The 16,702-nt window shown below is 44.3% G+C and overlaps 1 protein-coding gene across 1 annotated transcript; it reads right to left on the minus strand.

Annotated features, from left to right (window-relative positions):
• Nucleotides 1-352: 352 nt before the first annotated feature.
• On the minus strand, nucleotides 353-12,827 carry LOC102789777 (serine/threonine-protein phosphatase 2A catalytic subunit beta isoform). Its single transcript, XM_006808454.3, has 8 exons — nucleotides 12,388-12,827; nucleotides 10,144-10,182; nucleotides 7,012-7,182; nucleotides 5,621-5,794; nucleotides 3,356-3,445; nucleotides 2,586-2,747; nucleotides 1,385-1,503; nucleotides 353-730 (listed from the first exon to the last, which is right to left on the minus strand). The coding sequence occupies exons 1-8, from the start codon at nucleotides 12,487-12,489 to the stop codon at nucleotides 658-660; spliced, it is 930 nt and encodes a 309-aa protein (XP_006808517.1). The 5' UTR covers nucleotides 12,490-12,827; the 3' UTR covers nucleotides 353-657.
• Between the last annotated feature and the right edge of the window lie 3,875 nt (nucleotides 12,828-16,702).

Below are 16,702 nucleotides of genomic sequence, written 5' to 3' on the forward strand. Positions count from 1 at the left end.
GTCGACTCACAGAGGAAGTTCATCAATAGGACATTTTATTTCATACGTCTGTTGTCTTTATTCAAATTACAGTAATATACTTGCTGAGATGACCACCGGCTGCAGCCCGGACAGCTAAAACTCACAGCTGTACTACTAGAAGCAAACTTAAATCAGTTTTTAAAATTATTTCGCAACAGAAAAAAAAAAAAAAAAAAAAGCAGGTATGCCAGGAGACGTGTGGTGTTGGCGATGACGTCAGGTCTGTTTTAGTGCTGTGGTCTTTAAAAAAAGAGAAAGGAAACAGAAGAGGAAGAAGGAGGAAGCCTGCGTTTGCGTTGTACATGTGGTAAAGGAGCAGAATTATGGCACATTTGGTCCACGTTGGTAGTTTTATTCTCTCGATTTCAAACATGTAAGAAACAAAAAGAAGAACAGATCAGAGTTTACATGTTTCTGCAGCACAGCATTAAAGACAGCATACTGAAAACACGACTGTAGGGGGCGCCCTCTTTAAAATCTGGATTCAGCCAATCGTTTGTCTCTATTCATCATCATCATCATCATTATCAGAAGAAGGATTAGAATGGTCTTTCCATCCAAAATGACTGGGGTGGAGGTGGGGTGGGGAGGGGTGGGTGGAGCTTCGTGGATGATGGACGGGGATGCTTCGGACATTCACAGGAAGTAGTCGGGAGTGCGTCTGGTCACATGGGGCTCACCGCGGCGAGGGGCGGGGTCAAACTGAAGGCTGAGGAGACAGAAGAAACCTCGTTAGTGATGACTTCCTTTAAGTCGAGTGAGGTTAGATCAGTTAAACCTTAGCTTCTGTATCCATGGTAACAAAGACAGTTATGTAATTTTAGTGGATGAGAGTCCTAGACTGTACATAAAAGATGGTCAGAGTGATGTAAAGCCTTGACCTGGCGTTTTAAAAAGATGTTAAGGAGCGAGCCGTGGGGCTGCTTGTCTGTCACAATGAAGCCCCGCCCCTAAGCCCTCCCCCTTTCTGGATGTTTCAACTGTAACAGGACCAAAACTTCCAGAATAACTACATTTTATTCAGACCAAAAACTCATCAGGTAGTTTACTGAGCTCAGCTCATGTCAACCTTCAGGAGTCGCCCCCTGCTGGCAGCTGTCAGTGTTTCCATGAATGAAACTGAATGTGTGCTCTGATGTTTCTGACTCAACGTTACGCAGAAGCACAGTTTGAGTGTTCATGCTAAACTTATATGAAAGAAGAGAAACATTAAAAAAGGAATCTGGGGATTCGTGATGTTTAGTGTGTCCAACCCTCAGTGTCCCCACACGGCTCACTTCATGTATTTTACATGGATCTATTCATATTTAACCTCAGCACCGTTCGGCCTCTCATATGATGTGAACGCATTCTTCGTACTTACAAAGAATATTTCAGAGTGTCGTCCAGTTCCATGATGGCCGCCTGGTTTCCACAGCGGTAGCAGTAGTTTGGAGCACTGAAGATGGTCACCACGTTCTTGTCATGGCCCCAGTTGTAGCCCTGCAGGAACAAACATGTCAGTTACACTGGGACACCTCTGATCAACAGGGGGCGCTACTGAGCTGAACGAGCAGGGCTCCATGGGCTCAAGAACAAGTTTCATTTCTTTGTTTTTGACGTTTCACCGCTGCGGTCGTGAAATGTTTTTGAGTGAGAATCAGCCAGTCTTTAACCGACCAATCAGCACAGAGAAGCAGAGATATTTTACTCTGAAGGACAAAATCGTCTGTGAGAAAAAAAAAAAAAAGGGCTGCAAAGTCGTATTTCACTTCAGACACATGAAATTGTCAAGTTAACCGTGAACTGAATGGCGTGCTAACATCAACAGGAACAGCTCTCGCAGATCAGTTCAGGAAAACTGACGAGAACTTTTAACATTTCCAGTGAGAATAACGGTCAAACCAGGAACTCTCAGCTCGACCTGCTCTGATGGAACCAGCGAGGGTGACCGCTCTGTCGGGACGAGCTGAGGGTTCATCTGTGGGCGCGGCGCGTCCTCGGCCGCCTGTGATCGGAGCTTTCCTTCAGCTGCAGATGAAGTTCGTGCAGCTGCTTGGCGAATCTTCTGAACAGTGAACTGAACTTCCGTGGGAGTGAAACTGGGACACCAGAGAGGAGATGAGGAGCCTGCTCCAACTTCATGTTGTTGCCATGGAAACCAGAGGATTTTTATAGGACCCTTCAGTCCACTGGCTGTGTGAACACGTGTGCCAGGTTTAACATAAAAATAACAGAACACGTGACGTTCATCACGACAAACCTGCAGCAGCGTGGGTTTCTGAAGCTCATCATCATGACATCAGAGGACAAACAGGTCACCTGACCAGGATAACGAGGTCACCTGACCCACAATAAAGTGTTTTGTTTTTTTCTTTCTAATCTGAATCATCATCTCTGCGTATAAACAGGTTGGATTTCCTTCTTTTACCTGAAAAGCCAGATTTGTTTGTTTTTTTAAGTGAACCCCCGAGGAGATTTTGTATAAACAAATATTCAAACTCATTCTTTGGTTAAACAGCACAATATTTTCACATAAAAGTGACCCCGTGCTGTGAAAAAGCGTCCAAAAGTCATCGTTTTACCTCCATGACCAGCTGATGGGCACGAGACACCAGAGTGAGTCCGTTGGCATGATTGAAGGTTTCAGAGATGTCCTGACCGAAGGTGTAGCCGGCACCTCGGGGAGAGATCCCCCACCCGCCGCGGTCATCGGGGTCCGACCACAGCAGGTCACACATCGGGCCCTGAAACAGAAGCAAACAGCTCAGGTAAACTGCACAGTTCAGAATCTTAAATATAAACCTGATAAATGATGCTTCGAGTTTAAACTAGAAGCACAGATCGTAACTGCACTGTACGCAGAAACTCATGATGGACACCAGACGTTATTGAAGGTTTGAGTGGTGTTGCAGAGCACTGATTCTTTTAATAAACTGCTCTCCTGTTCTTGCTTTGGTGACAATTTTGTACATAAAGCAGTAAAATTACTACATGTGAACAGATGAGCTGTGTCTGTAGTTTTTAATGACACAATCAGGTCTAAGCCTCGGCTCTGGCTCCTCTGCAGCTCACGAATGAGTGTCAGCATCGAGCCGACCGACGCGTTTGTTCTGCGTATTTATCACCATGTGGTGCCAAACGTGGATCAGTGTGAAAATAAAAGCTCCACAGAGGCCGTCTCTCAAACAACCGACGGGCTTTTGTTTAAAAAGTATTTCTGTTTCCATCCCTGACAATCTGAAAGCTGACCTCCTCTGTGTGTATGTGTGTGGGGCAAGGTGTTTCTGCGCAGTGTACCAGGGGCACAGAGAAAAGTTGTCCTACCATAGGCACGAGGAGTGTGTGTGTGTACCTCATGTGGAACTTCTTGCAGGCGGTCCAGAGCTCGTATGTGATCCAGAGTGTCTATGGAAGGAGACAAGCCTCCGTGGAGACAGAAGATCTGAAACAAAGAACAAGAAAACCTCCAGTTAAATAATTAACAAACAGATTCACCAACAAACAGTTAAAAACATCTTTATTCAGCTTTAAACTCAGGCGGGAGTGTGTGGACGCTCAAATATTCACTCATGAAGAAAGAAAAACCCAAATAAAACTGACAGGATGTGGCTGAAAAACAGACAATAGGGTAAATGTTTAAGAGGCGGACACACCGCAGACACGAGAAACAGGCGATTAAAAATCAGAATCATGATCTATGCTGACCGTTTTTAATGTCACATTTCTACTCTCAGCTAAAAACATGCCAGCATCACCAGCAGGGGGCAGTGATGCAGCTACAAAAATATTTACCAACCAACATGATAATAAACAGTGTCATACCTGAAAAAAGGAGCACTGATTTAACCTTACACGCAGGGATGGGATACGAGAACCGGTTCTTGGAATTCTACTAGTCTACGTGCTTGAATTGTTAGTCTGCCTGCCTATAGATCCTTGCACACTTGGCTACGATCAGCTGATTTCAGTTTGTGTGTTGGAGGAGGAAAATAGTGGCACCGTCTCCAGCGTGGACGCAATGATAACATGGAGACTCCTCCAGGACAGAAGCGCCTGCATCATACTGTTAACACACGCTCTTTAACAGCATGCTAATGCTAAGCTAGTCAGACAGCATGCTAATGCTAAGCTAGCCAAGAGCCCAGAGTGACGCTAAAGCTGAGTGAATCCCAACACCACACCACGCTGCGATAAAGTGACCAGCCAGGCTGAAGTAGAATCCCCATGGCAACCACTTTACAGTCTCTCTGCTGGTTTCAGCTCTGCTCATACCTCATACCTAAACACCAAGAACGATCGCGTGTCCTCATCAGCACAGGGATCTGTGTTGGTGTATGCAGCTGTAGCCTCAGGTTTATAATGTTAAACAGTAACTGTGACTCCGTGTCAGGGTTCATACACCTATTTCAGGGTCAAATTCAAGCACTTTCAAGGTCCCTTTTCAAGCTTTTCCAGCACATCCCCCCACCGCCCAACACAAAGAATGCATGTTTCAGTTCGCATCACCTCAGTAAGACCATGTGAAAATGAAAACAAATCATCCTGGGTGAACTTAAACACCTTTGTTCCCCTTTCGTTAAGACAGAAAAACGCACCACACAAAAATACTGCAAAAGGAAACGGTCGCCTTATACACATCGTGTAAACTCAAAATGCACATTTCACTTAAAAATTAAGATGTGAAAATGTGAACAAATCAACTTGTTAGAGATGTTCTTAAAAAAAAAAACAAAAAAAAAAAACCCAAAAAGAGAAATGAGTCTTCTCATCAGATATTGATGCTTCTTTCCTGTGTGACAAAAAATAGGAGACTAGGTTTGTTTGTTTTTTAAGTTAATTCCCAATAAAACTGTTTTTTGTTACCTACGTTGCTGTTTGTATTATTGCTGAAGTCCTAAACAATCACCTTTAAAGTGTTTGTGCTGATAACATCATGTCAGACAGGCACGGAGAACAGCACTGACTGGGAGGCTTTGAACACATCACATTGTTCAATTCAACATATAAGACTTTAAGAATGCACAAACATCTACTTAAAATCTATTGAATTTATCACCTGTGATATTATGTACAATTCCAATGTATTTTGTATCTCCCTTAAATAAACAGGCAGCCTCAAAGTATGAAATATTCATATACAAACACACATAAATGTGTGTACCGTCTCCGTGGCTGATTGTGCCCCACAGGCCTCAGTGTGAGCTTGAAGACATTTATAATGTTTAAGTAGTTTAAAGTGTCGGTGCTGACCAGAAACACATTCTGAATGAAAGCCGGGAAACTTTGGTAGCACAGAAACGTTTTTACTTGACTTTGAGTATTGACCCAACACTGATCACAACAAACAGGAAACACCTCCAACGTGCACAAATAACTGACCACACAACATGAAATTAATCTGCATGAACTGATATGCTGCTCAGTGACGGTGGCCACTCTCAAAGCAGAGCCAACGAAAATCAATAAGAGAATTAATAAGGAATCAAATCGATAAGTAATATTAATAATGGAATCTGAATAACTAAATTCTTATTGATTCCCATCCTAACTGCAGGTCTGATCAGATGAAAACATCACAGTGAAACTGGGATCAATGAAAGGGCGTGGCGCGTCCTACCTGTCCGTCGACCAGCGCGGTGAGCGGCAGGTAGTCGAACAGGTCTGTGAAGTACTTCCACACGTTAGCGTTGCCGTACTTCCTCAGGCACTCGTCGTAGAAGCCGTAGACCTGTGTGATCTGCCGAGACTCGTGGTTCCCTCGCAGGATGGTGATTCGCTCCTGGAAACGAACCTGAACGACAATTGAAAAATACATAATAACGTTAAAGACGATCTAAACCCGGGGACTCAGCTACATGTTTAATGACTGTTCAGTCAGACTTCATGATGTAAAATAGAAACGATTAGCTAAAGGAAACCATCACGCTGTGATACCAAGACGGGAAAGAAGAAGCACTCAGACAAAAGTGTGACTCTGCTGGCAGCCTCTAGAACAGAAACAGGACCACCGCTCCCCACCGGGGGAGGAGTCTGACGGCAGGACGAGACATACCGGAAGAACCTTCGAGACAGGAAGCTAGCTGGATGGCATTAACTATACTTTCAAAATAAAAGCAAAGAGGTTGTAAACTACTAAAGCAGCAGCGCTGTTCTCTCAAACAGGTTAAAAAAAATTATAACAACCAGGTAAACGTGTGTGAAACATGCAAGTACAACAATAACCACAGTGATGCAATTTTCTAAATAAAGTTTCTTTGCATCATTTTTATTTGTCTGTGTATCATTTTAACTACATTACACTAAACTTTAAGTATAAATAACTTTGTCTGAAGGGCCGATCACGCCGGTGTGTTCCTGTGAACAACCATGTTTCTGTAAACTCAAAGCTCACAGCCTGTGAATCCTGCAACAAACCTGATATCTAACAGAATCACACGTCAGAGTCGAGGTCTGACACGTGTTGTGCTTAGAAAACAAAAAAAGGTCATTAAAGTCTATCAGTTTCCTTGAGATTTACACCCTGCAGTTGTACTGTGAACACAATCAGAGTCAAACTAGTTGACATCATTTTCACATCATGTGGTTGCTTCTGTTCAGACCACATTTATCCCCGACTGCTCCTCTGTGTGCAGCAGAAACATTGGCCATCCCCTCAGTCAGCTGATTTCCCCTCACATGCCACCACTTAATGTTTTTATAAAACGTGTTTATGATGCTCTAAAACTTTACAGAACCATCAGTCCTCAGATTAAACGTCTGCTCAGCTGAGCTGATGTTGATCTGTTTGTTTGAAGTTCAGACGAACTGCAGATGATTTTTGGAAGCTTTCAGACTGACGGAGCAAACAGGTTCAGTCTGCTTCTTATCAAAACAAACAAACAGTCTGTCAGCCTGTGGCCACCGAGAGCGCTGTGATCCTAACAGGAAGTAAAATCAGAGAACATCAGCTGACATCAGAGCGCTTTCACGCAGCAGATGTGAACGCCACACAGAAACACAGAGGTTTACCTTTAACGTGACGAGCAGCGTGACCGTCTCCACAGAGTAGTAGCCTCTGTCGACGTAGTCCCCCATGAACAGGTAGTTGGTGTCGGGAGACTTTCCTCCGATCTTAAAGAGCTCCATCAGGTCGTGGAACTGACCGTGGACATCGCCGCACACCGTCACCGGGCATCGCACCTGAGGGGACAAACACATGGTCAGCGCCACAGAAACTGTTCAACGAAGCTCATTTGTTTTGTTTTTTTACACCAAGCCAAAAGGAAGCCAGCGTTTTTTGTTTTTATCTTCCTGCTCTAACATCCGCTCCAAGGCCTGATTTTAGATAAAAGCACAAATATAGTTCTTAGATACTGGCCCCGATGACTGATGATCAAATAGGATCCAACTGTTGGGTCATATTAAATAAATTACATTTTTATTAGGATACAAAGCTGAAGGAAAAGTCAGGGATTTTCTTTAACCCTGAACAACCTGGCTTTTATGTTGACATGACTCATGTTTGTGTCTGCAGCAGAGGAACGTCAATATTTAGGCTGATAACAAATGAACGAACACACACACACACACACACACACACACACACACACACACACACACACACAGAGCTGAGCGACAGTACGTGAATATTTAATGCTGGGTTTTATTTGGGATGCACTGACCTGATCTTTGAATCAGAAATTTGATCTCAACTCAAAAGGTTGAACTGGGTATCCATGACAACAGGCTGATATATTCTAGTCAGTTCTAGTTTTTACTGTTTGTTAGCCTTTTGGACACAAATACATCAAAACTGCAGGAATCAGATCAGCAACAAAGACGATGAAAATGATCATCGGTGTAACACTGTTGGACCTTCAGGTGACTCACCTGTGCTCACCAATTACCAGGAATGTGTGCGACTCATCAATTAGATGTTTAACAGCTGCTGCACTCGACAGTTACATAACTACTCTGTGGTTAAACTGAGCAGTATTTCATTAATCTACAACCACAGTTTCCTGTAAAGCTAGCACAGTTCATCGGTGGGCCAATATCAGCGTCAGTATATAATCATGTCAATAAGAAACAAAAAAGATGTTAGAGACATCCATTTGTTATGTTGGTGGGCGATCGTGGCTCAAGAGTTGGGAGTTCGCCTTGTAATCGGAAGGTTGCCGGTTCGAGCCCCGGCTCGGGCAGTCTCGGTCGTTGTGTCCTTGGGCAAGACACTTCACCTACCGCCTACTGGTGTTGGCCAGAAGGGCCGATGGCGCGATATGGCAGCCTCGCTTCTGTCAGTCTGCCCCAGGGCAGCTGTGGCTACAACTGTAGCTGCCTCCACCAGTGTGTGAATGTGAGAGTGAATGGGTGGATGACTGGACGTGTAAAGCGCTTTGGGGTCCCTAGGCGGGACTAGTAAAAGCGCTATACAAATACAGGCCATTTACCATTTGTTTCTGAAGAAAAAAAAACATTCCCAGCTGATCTGTTGGAATATCACTAAATATCCACACTGGTGTTAAAACTCCTGCATGTGTTGGGCTCTAGTTTCCTGGCACACTAACATAAAACCACGAGACCAACGGGCCCACATCATGCACATGATGGCTGCAGGTGCTAGCACTGCTAACGTTAGCCTCACCGTGCTGAGTACACTGGCATGTTTGTGCAACATCACACTGAGCGCACCAATTACTGCCAAGGCACAACACCGAGTGACGTAAGGTTTCAACACACCTGCGAGGGAAACGTCTTCATGTCACCTGTAACAGCATCAAGCTCTCTTCAGGATAAGCTCACTGGATCATAACTGGTCTTATCAGACACTCTGGTTCAGATCCAGCTTCCTTTTAGAGGAGGAGGAGGTTTCACTGAAAGCTGCCGACACCTCGGCACACCTGATGTCGTCAGGCAGCTTTCACTGTCATTTCTCTCGACTGCGTTTTCCTTCAGGTCGTTTCTCCAAACGTCAAAGGGATCAGTTTTACCTCTTCACCATCAATCAGGCCCTTTCATGTGTTCACACACAGTAAACGTAACTTTCACTCGTTCCTCTTAGCACACCTGAGTCTCAAAGAACCCACTACTTCAGAACGTCAGCGGTTGCTTACTTCAGCGTTTAAAGAGGTTCTAAGCTGCTGACAGAAATCCTCATTTTTGTTATTGTTTATAAATAATAAAAAATGAAGGCACCAAAAAATGTTTAAGAACTGCATTAAAACAAAAGACAAATCTGATCCGATCTGGCAACTGCTCTGTTGACAGGAAGTCAATATGATCAATTATAAAGTTCTTTAAGTCCGAACACACACGAGGAACAATTTCCTCAAATCACTTCCACCTTCCTCACTGCAGGTGAATCAGTAACAAGCAGCTGACAGGAGCGGCTGTAAATAGGACGTTCACCGACGGCTGGATGTTTGGATCAGTTTTGTGCTTTTGAGGGAAAACCGTTTCCATAAAAACATGGCGGTGGGCATGTGTGCGAGCCCACGCCTCAGCTGTAGGCCGTGTAAACAGGGTGTGAGATTGCTCAAACACCCCACAGGGAACAAACCGCACACTGAAGTCTGTTCCTCAAATCTTTTCCACACTTTGATACAAATGAAAGAAAGAATTTGGACAAACAGGAACCCTTCTTCACCTGTGCCCTGCAGAAACACCATCAGCGGGTGGAGAGCTCATTTAAAAACAGGCTGGTGCTCACCTACACATGCTGATACCTGGGACCTGTCCATCATTTCACAGCTTGTTTCTTCATGCTTCTTTAATGGGGGGGGGGGGGGGGGGGGGGGTTTAAGAGCAGCCTGGAGATGTTTATGAGGAGAAAGGAGCCTGTCACAGTTTACAACTCCACTATCTAGAAGGCTCCCTGGGCTGGACCTACTTCAAATATTCTCAAAGGTACCGTGGCTCTGTGAGCAGTGCAGCTCAGGTTAACACAGAACTACAGATGCATGTAAGAGGTTAACCTGAGCTCCGCTCCACCCGAGTCACATCTTCACTCTGAAACACATAAAGGACCGATGACCCATAAACGGCTGACTTGGATTAGAATCTAATCGTTTGATATCAGCTCTGGTTTTATCTTCTGCTTTTCTTTTTCCTCGTGACTTTCATTTTTCCATGAATAATCAATAATGAGTTCAGAAAACTCACCTCCTGAACGTTGGACTCCTTGGTCAGGATCTCCTTGGCCTGTAGAGGAAACAGATTTAATGAGTGTCTTTGGGTTTCTTTTTTTTTTTTAAGGAATCCCAGCTCAAACAGTGGGGGGATCATGTGGCGAGCTGACAGGAGGTGAAATCAAACTCCTACGTGCCCAGAGTCACACACACAGGACTGTTTTTGGTTTGTTTGTTTTTTCCTTCTTAAGATTTCAGGCCCACATGACCTCAGAGGGCACTGTACTGTTTGGAAACCTGCTCTCCGAGGCCCCACAGCTCTTTTAAATTAGTGAGAAAATAAAGTTGATCTTATTTTAGAGTTTTAACCATCAATCACTCAGCAGCTAAACTTCCCCGCTTCCCATCAGAATTCACAGGTTACACAGGTAGGACTGGGACTGCCTCATTTTTGACCAGCTAAACACGTCATACACATGTGACATTTAAGCTGTCGTTTTTTTTTTAATTCTCTTACTGATAAAGTGAAGTATTATTAATTTATTTTACTGGATACTGGAAACAGCTAACCAGGCAAAATGCTAAATATCTTTTTTATGCTGTACCAACAGTGTCCTCCAACCAGAACCCTTCAGAACAGCAGGTTATAGTTCCCTCTATTCGAAATAACGCCATCTTTGTTAGTCAAAATGTCAGAAATATCCAAACCTCACACAGCCCTTTGTTAAGCACAGTAAACTCATCAACACTGAGTCATCAGCTACACGTGGACTCGCTGTGTGAGGCTCATTTAGAGCAGGAAAAACTTGCTGCAATGAATCATGCAACAGCTTAAATACGTGGAAATATAAAATCAATAACCTTTAAAAATGTACCCACCTAAGGAAAAAGTCCGTAAACATGTTGCTGGTTTTTATTCAAATTTACTGCAAACAATGTGTAGGAAGAGCAAAATAAAGACTTATCAGTACTTTTTACATCCCTTCAGCTTCACTCATAGCTGAAAGATGACAGCATGTAGCTACAACAGGCCAAACTTCATTCATCTCATGAATGTTACTGTTATTAACTGTAATAAGAGCCCCCTCAGTAATTGATTAGTTCATATGAAGTCAGCTGGCAGAACCTGGCTGCGCTCAAACCTCCTCACCCATCTGACCAATACCACCTGGATACTTTCATTTCCCCTCAGATTACTGCAATAATCTCCTAATGGAGATCAATCAGATATGAGCCGGTCTGTGCCATGTTCATCATACCTCCATTATATTCTTCTGTCCTTCAAATGTCACGCCATGTTTATCCAGTTTTTACTTTGAGACTTTCATCTTTTTATTATACTGAAAATCTAAGAAGACAAAACGGGGACACCAGAACCTGTACTATGAGTCTCTTTTTTTATTTATTTATTCATTTTTTTACATCTAAACCATCTCTGACTCTGCTGATTAGCTAGAAATAAATAAATGACTGATTAGTACAGACGGTTTCAGCCCTCATTTAGATGTTAAATGGCACCAACAATGGATTCATCTTCATGCAGAGAGCATAATAAATCAGGTTACAGACATTTTACGCTCTGCTGTCTCGGACGTGGATTTTCAGTTTGATGGGTATTTTCTCTGAACATCGCTGCTGTAATAGAAATGTCTTCAGATCAGATCATTTAGTCAACGCACACTTCTAAAAGTATGCAACGAGGAATATTTCGGGTTTAATCGCTTCGACAGAGGACGAGAGCCGCCACACGGCTGAACAAACGGCTCGTTTTTAATGGTGCAACCAACCTGCCGTTTATGCAATCAAATGGTTGATCAATACATTAAGGGCGCGGTACTAATCGATCAATCGCGACACACATTAACAGATGATTAGCCTTAAGAGAGAAATAAGAATAAAGCCCCGTACAGTGAATGGCTGAATCAGGCTGAATCCCGGCCTGTGCGCAAAAAGCAGCGCAGGTAATAACCGGGCAGTAAAATGGGCTGCGTCTATTTCTTGGCACTGGGCTAGAGATGCGATTTTTCGGCCCGTGTGTAATGAGTCGACGATAGTCGGACAACAGTTCACAGTGTGGATTATTATTTAATAGAAATACACACATATATATCACACCTGAAAGGGAATTCTGACTCAGAATGCGGAGGAAAATTGGGCGCAAACAGCCGCCTCGTCGCTCCTTTATTCCGGAAATTAGCCAGAGCCACTTTCGCAACACAGGCCGCGCTGGACTGAGCCAGGCCTGCCGGGAAATCATGTCAAAAACTTTGGAACTTACCTTCTCACAGAGCGTCCGGACTTGGTTTTCCGATAGCTGCTTGCACTCGTTTAGCTGTTCGATCCATTGGTCTAACTCTTTAGTGAAGGATTTGTCTTCCATGACAGCCGCGGTAGCTCGCTAAGCTAGCTGTGTTAGCTACCTGAAGAAACAAGCGGGCCTGTGTCTCTACGCTAGCTGCTAATTTAGCCTTTAGCTCTTCGTATTGTTAACCCACCGGACCGGTTGGAAAAAAATCACCGCAACAGTTTAAAACAACGACCTGTTTAATCAACTTCTATCATGATAAATGACCGATGTTAAGATACCAACGTTAAAAACACGGGTCTATCGGCCGGGGGAGTGAAAAGGATCAAAAGTCCCCGATGCGGCAGAGCGTAGCGGCAGAATACTGCGGCGTCGCAGCGGCTAGCCGATTTGCTAAAGGAGCTAGCCACAATAACATCCGGGGATTTAACCACCGTGTGGACTCAGCACAGCACTGACACCGTGTGGACAGACCTTGAATTACGGCGCGAATGCGCGCCACAACAGTACTAGTATGTCTGTGAAGGTTCTCAGTCATCCAGGTCATTGTAGTCAAAGGAGCTTGCAAAGAAAAGCGTCTGGACTTCTTTAAGTTGCTTGAAGACGTTTCACCTTCATCCGAGAAGCTTCTTCAGTTCTAAGGTCCAATGGTGGGGAGTCCCAGATATAAACCTAGTGGGAGTGTCCCCCCACAGAGGGACAAAAGGACCCCCTGATGATCCTCTAATCGCCTGAGCCAAGGTGTGAAACTGGGTGTGGGTCCCAATCAGCCAGAGTTTCGGGTGAGTTCATTGTGAAACCTGGCCCCACCTTATCATGCGAATTCCTGAGGTCAGATGACCCAGGATGTGAGTGGGCGTTAAGGCGTCTGGGGAGGGAACTCAAAACTGGATTATAGATGGCAGAGAGTTGGTGTCGTAAACCACCGCCTCTGTTCAAAGATGGTCGCTCACAGTGGGCATAGAAGCTTCTTTCACTCCTCTTTCAAACCATCTGTCCTCTCTGTCCAAAATGTGAACATTGGCATCCTCGAAAGAGTGACCTTTGACCTTTAGATGCAGATGGACAGCTGAGTCTTGTCCTGTGGAGGTGGCTCTTCTGTGTTGTGCCATGCGCTTGTGAAGTGGCTGTTTGGTCTCTCCGATGTAGAGGTCTGGGCATTCCTCGCTGCTGTACAGCAAACACCACATTGTCAAGTCTGTGTTTTGGAGTTTTGTCTTTCGGGTGAACCAGTTTTTGTCTGAGCGTGTTGCTGGGTCTGAAGTACACCGGGATGTCATGCTTGGAGAAAACCCTCCTGAGTTTCTCTGATACACCGGCTACATAGGGGATGACAATGTTGTTGCGTCTGTCCTTCTTATCCTCCCTCGCTGGTGTCTGATCTTCTTATCTGTGCCTCTTTGCTGATTTTAAAAACGCCCATTTAGGATAACCGCATGTTTTAAGTGCTTCCTTTACGTGTGTGTTCCTTCTTTTTCCCTTCAGGCTTAGAGGGAACATGTTCTGCCCGGTGGTGTAGGGTCCTAATTACTCCAAGTTTGTGTTCCAGAGGGTGATGGGAGTCAAACAGGAGGTACTGGTCCGTGTGTGTGGGCTTCCAGTAAACTTCGATGTTGAGGTTGCCGTTCTCTTCAATGTGCACAGCGCAGTCCAGGAAAGGCAAACAGTCGTCCTTCGTGTCTTCCCTGGTGAACTTGATGTTTTTATCCACAGCGTTGATGTGCGCAGTGAAGGATTCCACTTCTTGTGTCTTGATTTTGACCCAGGTGTCGTCTACATATCTGTACCAGTGGCTGGGTACTCTTCCTTTGAAAGAGCCAAGAGCCTTCCTTTCCACTTCCTCCATGTAAAGGTTGGCTACAATAGGTGACACGGGGGAGCCCATGGCACAGCCATGTTTTTGTCTGTAGAAGCCTTCGTTGTATTTGAAATATGTAGTGGTGAGGCAGAGGTCTAACAGTGTGCAGATCTGATCGGGTGTGAAGTTGGTCCTGTCCTCCAAGGAGCTGTCTTCTTGTAGTCGTTTTCTGACAGTCTCCACGGCCTCCGTGGTGGGTATGCACGTGAAGAGAGAGACTACATCAAAGGACACCATGGTTTCATCTGGATCCAGGGTAAGTTTCTGGACCTTGTCTGTGAAGTCGGTGGAGTTCTTGATGTGGTGTGGGGTGTTCCCCACGAGAGGAGCAAGGATGGTAGCAAGGTGTTTTGCAATGTTATAAGTGGCTGAGTTTATGCTACTGACTATGGGTCTGAGTGGGACAGCTTCCTTGTGGATTTTAGGAAGTCCGTAAATGCAGGGTATGGCATCCCCTGGGTAAAGGCGGTGATATGTAAGGCCGTCAATGATTTTGTCCTTTTCAAAGTCTTGAAGGCGAGCTATAACTTTCTTTTTGTAGCTGCTTGTGGGGTCTCTCTTTAAGGCTTCGTAGGTGTTGTTGTCACTGAGGAGAGTAGTGATCTTTGTGTGGTAATCTGTCGTGTTTAGGACCACGGTGCATCTTCCCTTATCCGCTGGTAAAACAGTGATGTTGTGGTCTTTGCTCAGGGAAGCGACGGCCTTCTTTTCCTGCATTGTGAGGTTGGACGGAGGGACTTTGGCACTGGAGAGGGTGGCTGAGACTTTCATCCTGATTTGCTCTGCTTCTGTCTGTGATAATTTATTAATCCGTATGGCCGACACTACAAGTACTAATACTAACACAGTACAAGTACAGAACTACTGCTGCTACAGCTTCATTACTGCTACTTTCACAGTACACCTACATTACTGCAATACTATTACTACACTATCACTACTGCTAATGAGGAGGTTCAAAGGAAAGTTGAAATTGTTATCCTCATGAAATCAACCGGTCAGAATGCAAAATAAAACAGCCATCAATCTGTTGCAGTATATCAGAGTTATATAGCGTAACTTAAAGGGAGACATAAGCTGTGTCCCAAAACGTAGGCTGCATCCTCCTGAGGCCGCATTTGTAGGCCGATTACGGCACAGCGGCGCAACGAAGGCTGTCCAAATTCGTAGACTCCTCTACTCCAAATGCGTCCTCCTTTTCCCCAGATTTGAAGGATGGGTCGGGTGGGTCCTTCGTGGCCCTGAAGAAGCTTCCGGGATGAGAGGTGAAACGTCTTCAAGCAACTTAAAGAAGTCCAGGCGCTTTTCTTTCCAAGCTCCTTAGACTACGATGACCTGGATGACTGAGGACATTCACAGACATGCTCTTATTACTCTTTCTAGGTCACAAAATAAACTCACGCCTGCAGGCGATTGAGCTGCTGACATTTAAGACCAGCATTCACCGCCAAATGATCTGCCACCCTCAGTCACTGCTGGCCATGACAATTCTTGTTAAAGTTTAGAGTTTGTCGTAGTAAACATCTCAGCTTTTGTTCTCCTCCATAGCCTCCTGACTTTCACACACCACCATTGCTTATCTCTCCATAAGTCTAGTTTCTCTCAAAAATCCTAGTAATTACATTTACCTGGAGAACAGGAGCTTTATGTTTTTCTTCTAGGCTCTGTGCATCATTAGTTCATCGCTCACATTCAGTTATCTTTGTGAAAATGGTGTAAATAAAGTCTTGTAGTCACGCGCTCCACAGTCTCTGTGTGCGCTCCACTTTTGAGTCTTTTACCGGGTTTGGCCGTGACAATTTCATTTACTCGATGACAGAAATGACAGAACACTGTTCAAGATGAAAGGAGAAGGTCGCTGTTAATATCTTTACTTTTACAGTTAAGTAATTAAATAGTGAAGATGTTTACTAATTGTGCCCATTTAAGCTTAACTTTTATTTTTATTATATTTGACATAAAAACACAAACATTAGAAATAATGTTTGCTCTGTGCTGCTTTCAGTTCATTCCTGGAATCAACTAAGTTTCATTTTTAGAGTTTAACAGAAAGTCCTCACCCCGCTTTCCTGGAAGCCACCTCCTTTCTCATTTTATCCACTAGCTTTCACTTTCTGTGTGCATGCACTATAAACTTCACTTAATGTCTGATGTAAAAGTGCGTGATTAGGTAGAAGAACAATTGTGGATCCATGACCTTCTTGGGGACGCTCCCATAGGAAGCTTCTTGCATGAAACATCTTCAAGGAAACTTAAAGAAGTCCAGACACTTTTCTTTCCAAGCTCCTACGATGACCTGGATGAAAACCTTCACAGACACAAAGCACCACAACATTACAGGTTATAGTAATCCATACGTAAATGAGATGTTTGTGAATATTATAAAACATCAAAGGAGGCTGAGCGTCAACATCTTTTATATTGTAATTA

This window comes from Neolamprologus brichardi, chromosome 12 (assembly GCF_056152115.1).
Source record: "Neolamprologus brichardi isolate AB-2024 chromosome 12, ASM5615211v1, whole genome shotgun sequence".
Taxonomy (NCBI): domain Eukaryota; kingdom Metazoa; phylum Chordata; class Actinopteri; order Cichliformes; family Cichlidae; genus Neolamprologus; species Neolamprologus brichardi.

Bases quoted from the DNA above. Each gene is read 5' to 3' on its own strand.
- LOC102789777 (XM_006808454.3), bottom strand. From the start codon at position 12,489: ATGGAAGACAAATCCTTCACTAAAGAGTTAGACCAATGGATCGAACAG. The intron at 7,183-10,143 runs GTGAGTTTTCTG...TTGTCCCCTCAG, and splicing joins AGGAGTCCAACGTTCAGGAG to GTGCGATGCCCGGTGACGGT. The intron at 5,795-7,011 runs GTAAACCTCTGT...ATTGTCGTTCAG, and splicing joins CGCTGCTCGTCACGTTAAAG to GTTCGTTTCCAGGAGCGAAT.